Source organism: Petaurus breviceps, unplaced genomic scaffold (assembly GCF_028583685.1).
Source record: "Petaurus breviceps papuanus isolate PSGF00001 unplaced genomic scaffold, PetGlider_PUasm1.0 173, whole genome shotgun sequence".
In the NCBI taxonomy this organism is placed as follows: Eukaryota; Metazoa; Chordata; class Mammalia; order Diprotodontia; family Petauridae; genus Petaurus; species Petaurus breviceps.
Window position 1 is genome coordinate 508,723 of NW_027185759.1, and position 5,233 is coordinate 513,955.

Here is a 5,233-nt window from a genome sequence, read left to right on the forward strand (position 1 = left end):
GCAGAGCCAGGCCTCACGCTGGGGGAGCGGAGGGTGCAGAGCCAGGCTTTCTGCTGGGGGCGCGGAGGGTGCAGAGCCAGGCCTTCTGCTGGGGGCATGGAGGGTGCAGAGCCAGGCCTCACGCTGGGGCCGGGGAGGGGGGCGCAGAGCCAGGCCTCACACTGGGGGTGGAGGGGACTCAGAGCCCAGCCTCACGCTGGGGGCGCACAGGGGGCTAGCTCTCAGGGACCTCCCTGACTGCCCTCTCCTCCAGCTCCCTTCAAGGTTCAGATTTGCGCCGGAGATGGAGAAGTACGTGGGCTCCTTCCTGGAGGGCTGTTCAGACCCCGAGAAGCAGCTGGAGGTGCTGGTAGCCTTCTCCTCCCTCACCAACCAGGGCTACCCAGTGGTGCCCAGCCTGTGGCCAGTGGTGAAGCACCTGTGGCCTGAGGCGCTGCACCGCTATAGCCGCTGGCTGCAGGACATGTTCCTACAGCCCGACCTCAACAGCTGCCTTGAATTCAGCACTAGCCGCCAGAAGAAGAACACAGCAGAAGAGGACAGTGGGCGTGTGGTCACGTGAGTGCCTGGGGCGCCCACGGGAGGCATGGAGGGCAGCCGCAGTACCAGCACCAACCTCTGTCCTCCCCTCGTAGGACCGAGAGGTCTGTGTTTCGCCTGCGGAAGTGGCTCGTTCAGAGACTGACCAGCATTGTGGAGAATCCCCAGGTGACGAAGGACGAAGCCTTTGTCATGGGCATAGCCAGGTGGGAGAGCTAGGGGACCCTGCCAGGGCTGTGTGTGACTTCTCGGACCCAGCCCAGGGACAGGGGAGGCAACTCAAACCTTTCAAGCAAATTCTGGCCCAGCCCCGTGCCACCTGCCGCTCTTACTCGCTGAGCCACCTGGCCGCCCTAAGCAATTGGAGTTAAGTAACTTGCTCAAGGTTACACGGCCAGTTGTTTCTGGGTGGGTGCTGAGTGTCTGAGCCCGGGATTCGATCTCCAGGTCTTCTCAACACTGGAGCCGGTGCTCTTACTTGCTGTGTTACCTGGCCGCCCCGGGCCTGGCAGTTCTAAATCCGTGATCCCATGATATTCCCTTTTCTCTGAGATAGAGACAGGGATGGTCAGGGAACTCCCAAGTGAGAATACTCTATCCACCAAGGCAGGGTAGCGCCTCCTCCGTGACTTGCCCAGGTTTCTGTGGTAAGGTTAGGTCAATCAGAGCTTGACTGCAGGTTGTACTGGTTTGGAGGCTTACTTCCTAACTGCTTGGCCAGGGATGGTATCCTAGCTCCCAGTGACCTAGCTAATCGTCTGCCAGTTTACTTAGCCTGGGCAGCCTGCTGGGAGTTCCAGGGATGAGGGCTGGGCTGGTTGGAGCCAGGCTTCTGCATGCAGCCTCAGCCCACTCCCAGGGCTGCTCCGTTTCTCCTGGTCAGCGGTGTGGGTGAGCAGCGAGGTGCCGAGGGAGCTCAGAGCAGGCAGGCCCGGCCCAGCCTGTCGGGGAGGAGAGAGGCAGGCCTGAAGTGCCGTGCCCTCAGTCCCCGAGCCCTGTCTCTATCTCCACTCACTGTTCTTCCCATTTCTGCCAGGTTCTGCTTTTTTCATTCGTTCTTTGAGACAAAGAAACCTTCCAAGGAGATTCCCGAGTCTCAGCAGAAGGTGTCTGTGCCACTGGACAGTGAGAGCAGAGCGGCCTGTGCCAGCGCCTTCTTCAGGTAGGCAGTCACTCGCCAAGCGCGTGTTCAGGGCGAGCTCCGCCTGAATGCAGGGGATGGGGAAGGGCCCCAGCACCACCTGGCCACCCTGTGCGGTCCCACCTTCTGCCTTCCCTCTCCTGGGGCCCAGCTCTGACCCCATTGCTGATGCCCCCGGCGTGTGGCTGGCTTCCAGCGCCTCCTCGGGGCCCCTGCCCACAGCCCTCCTCACTCCTCCTTGCCTCTCTACATTCCCGGCCCCAGTCGGAGCCTCATAGATACAGGCATCATTGAAGCGTAGTGAGAGCTGCCTTTGGAGGCGGGTAGTGAAGAGTGAAACCGAGGGTCAGCAGTACGATTCCAGGCCTGAGGTCGGGGCTAGTAAGTGGCAGAGGCTGTGCTGTCCAGGGTGGGTTCTAGGCTGTGATGTGACAGCTGACCGGCTTCACCAGTTTGCTCCAGACCCTGAACTCACTGCCTTTGCTGGGAGACGCCCCCAGGACGTTGCCAAACGTGCCCAAAGGGAAGGCTGGCCACGGTGTCATGGCGGACGGCCAGCTCTGGACCCAGCACCTGGTGCAGTATGCGGCCCTTTTGCTGTCCCACAGTAAGAACGTCCGGTCCGTTAGTCCCTTCAGTGCGGAAGAGAAGGCTGCCTGGGACCGGTGAGCCTGGAAGCCTATGGGGGTGGGTGGGCCCTGTGCAGAGCCCGTTCTGACCTGACCCTTCCTGCCCCGCGTCTCTCCAGGATGTTGCAGTCTGTGGATCGCCTGCAGCAGCAGGGCATCAAGGACAGCCATGGGGCCGAGATCACGGCCTTCCAACAGCTCCTGCTTCTGGTGGGCATCCATCTTTTCAAGGTGCGTAGGGATGGGCTGCCCAATGCCCCCCTCGGGGCAGCTCCTGGTCCTCCTGCACTACAGGCGAGGGCTGAGCAGGGTCAGACCGTATCCTGTAGGCAGTGAGCGGCACAGCATGGGGTCAATGTTGGCCCCATTTTATAGGTGAGGAGGCTGAAAGGCACCATGGGAATGAGGGCAGGAAGGAGTCAGTGTCTTCTGGGGATGATGCTTCTCATTTCCGATCTTTGGCTTGCACTCCCCTCTGGGGCTTGGACTGGTGGATTGCTCAGGGTCTTGGGGTCCCCCCCCAGGTGGGAGGAAACAGGCTTGTGAGCCCCAGACCCTGGCCCCCTGCTTCCCTCCAGGCTCCTGGTGAATGTGTTGATCTATTGAGTGACTTAGAAACCTGCATTGAGAAAGCTGTGGACAAGAAAGCCAAGAAGGCAGCAGCTGGTGAGCCTGGGCAGTTGGGCATCAGGGCACCAGGCGGGGCTGTGTTCCCAGAGGAGATCTCCCTCCTTCCATGTGTTCCTTGGCCCTGGGCAGCACGGCCCAGCAGGCTGTACGGTCAGTTGAGGCCCCTCCAGAGGCCAGCGGTCCTTGGCCACTGCAGCTGAGGATCCTTAGGCCTGAGAAGCCGGGGGCTTCCTGGTCGCTCGTTCTGCATTCGCCTTCCCTGACCTGCCTGCCTGTGGCTCTTGGCAGGTGCAGAGGAGCCCCAGTGGGTGGAAGTGATGGTGGAGATCCTGCTGGCGTTGCTGGCCCAGCCCAGCCGCCTCATGCGCCAGGTCTCCCGCAGCGTGTTCACTCGTGTCTGCCCGCACCTAACCCAGCGGGGCTTGCAGCTGATTCTGGATGTGAGTGGGGCGCGGGGCCTGACATGGGGGCGGGGCCGCAGTGCCATGCCTAGGAAGTCACCCTTGCCCCCTGCTTGGTCTGCAGGTGCTGGACCCCGATCAGGAGGAGGATGGGGCGGTGGTGGTCACGGAGGAGCCGGGCCAGAGGAAGAGGCCGGCCTCGGCCGGGGAGGTAGGGACCGGGGAGCCGGAGGCTGGGGGCCAGAGATTAGTGATTGCAGGGGCATGGGGGCAGGGTCCGAGCCAGTCTGGGCTCCGTTGGCAGATTGAGAGCGAGGATGAGGATGGCCTGGGTGACAGCCAGAAGAGCACCGATGAAGACTCGGATGAAGAGGTGGACGGCGGCTTCCGGCAGCAGCTGATGAGTGTGCTTCAGGCTGGGAAGGCTCTGGTGAGTTGGGGTGGGCGGGCCGCCATTGGAGGGGCACAGGCGGGGCCCCCAGCCTCCCCACCAGCAGCTCCCTCCCCCCAGGATGCAGACGGAGAGAGCAGTGACGAGGAGCCGGATGACGATGCCATGATGGCACTGGACAAGCGCCTCGCCAGCCTCTTTGCAGAGCAGAAGCTGCGTGTGCAGGCCAGGAAGCAGGAGAAGGACAAGATGCAGAAGGAGAAGGGCCTGCGCTGTGACTTCAAGATCAAGGTGGGGTGGGTGGGGGTGGGCAGGGACGGGGTCAGTGGGTGGGGCTGTCACCTGGGCCCACCACTTTGGCCTTGCAGGTTCTAGACCTGGTGGAGGGGTTCCTGACCAAGCAGCCTGAGAACCCACTGGTCTTGGAGCTGATAGAGCCCCTGCTGGCGATCATCGAGCGTAGCATGAGCCGCAACTCCGCCAAGCAGGAGCAGGATTTCCTGCGCAAGACCGCCGACATCTTCATGTGAGTACGCACCTGCACCTGGGCCCGGGGTGGGAGGGGCACCCTGTGGAACGCTGGGGGGGTCCTGGTGCATTGGGAGGGGGGCACCCTGTGGGACATCTGGAGGTAGCGCTTGGGGGCCAGGCTCCTGCTGAGCCCCCTGGCAGTAACCCCCCATCTTCCCCACCCTGGCAGGAACCAGCTGTGCCGGGCCAAGCAGTACTGCCACAGCATGGCGGGCCGGGCCAAGGACATCCACGCCATGCTGGAGCGACTGGTGCAGCGGACCGGCCACCAGGCAGACTCCGCAGTGGCCCTCTACCACTTCAGGTGAGGGCCCAGGGTGCGGGCAGGGCGGGGCTGGCTTTGCTGTGGGCAGGGGGCCAGTCTGGAGTCTGGGGCCTGAGCCTGCTTCTCCGCCTGTGCCCCCAGCGCCTCCCTCTACTTGGTCCGGGTCCTGAAAGGGAACAGTGCCGAGGTGCCAGCTGCCCTGTCCCCAAAGAAGCATCGGAAAGCCAGCTCTCCCCCCACACCCCAAGTGGAGGTGAGCTCTCCCCTCTTCCCTCTGGAAGGCAGAGCTGACCAGGCAAGGTGGGCCCCACCGTCAGGAGGTGGCATTTGAGGCCTCCAGCTCTCAGTCCTGGGGGCAGCCAGAGGCCAGAGACACCCTTCAGGACCTGATGCCCCAGTGAGTGAGCAGGGCCCAGGTGGTCCGTGGCACACCTGCCACTCTTGTGTCCCTGCAGGGCTCCAGCTGCCTGGACCTGCCCCGGGTGACACGGCTATACACCGAGGCACTGACCAGCTTCCTGTCCAAGCGCAACAGCCCTTTCACGGCTGCCATGTTTGTGGACCTCTTTACCCGCCACCCAGTAAGTGTGGGCGCCACGGCTTCCTCTCCCTCCCACCCCCGTGGCCTCGCACCGCTCATCCGCCCCAGGGACACACATCCTCATGCCAGAGTGAGGCCCTTCCCGGGACTGTGGCAGGGGAGGC

The 5,233-nt window shown here is 63.2% G+C and overlaps 1 protein-coding gene across 1 annotated transcript in view; it reads left to right on the forward strand.

The window, feature by feature from the left end:
* Positions 1 to 5,233, forward strand: part of MYBBP1A (MYB binding protein 1a) — a 13,926-nt gene that overhangs the window by 7,109 nt on the left and 1,584 nt on the right. Inside the window, exons 8-21 of the mRNA XM_069083678.1 lie at positions 254 to 558; positions 636 to 746; positions 1,577 to 1,702; positions 2,134 to 2,346; positions 2,430 to 2,541; positions 2,889 to 2,976; positions 3,229 to 3,380; positions 3,466 to 3,552; positions 3,646 to 3,771; positions 3,853 to 4,023; positions 4,101 to 4,258; positions 4,433 to 4,567; positions 4,670 to 4,781; positions 4,984 to 5,109. Of these exons, the coding sequence (XP_068939779.1) occupies positions 254 to 558; positions 636 to 746; positions 1,577 to 1,702; positions 2,134 to 2,346; positions 2,430 to 2,541; positions 2,889 to 2,976; positions 3,229 to 3,380; positions 3,466 to 3,552; positions 3,646 to 3,771; positions 3,853 to 4,023; positions 4,101 to 4,258; positions 4,433 to 4,567; positions 4,670 to 4,781; positions 4,984 to 5,109 (2,022 nt within the window). The remainder of the gene's footprint in view (positions 1 to 253; positions 559 to 635; positions 747 to 1,576; positions 1,703 to 2,133; positions 2,347 to 2,429; positions 2,542 to 2,888; positions 2,977 to 3,228; positions 3,381 to 3,465; positions 3,553 to 3,645; positions 3,772 to 3,852; positions 4,024 to 4,100; positions 4,259 to 4,432; positions 4,568 to 4,669; positions 4,782 to 4,983; positions 5,110 to 5,233) is intronic.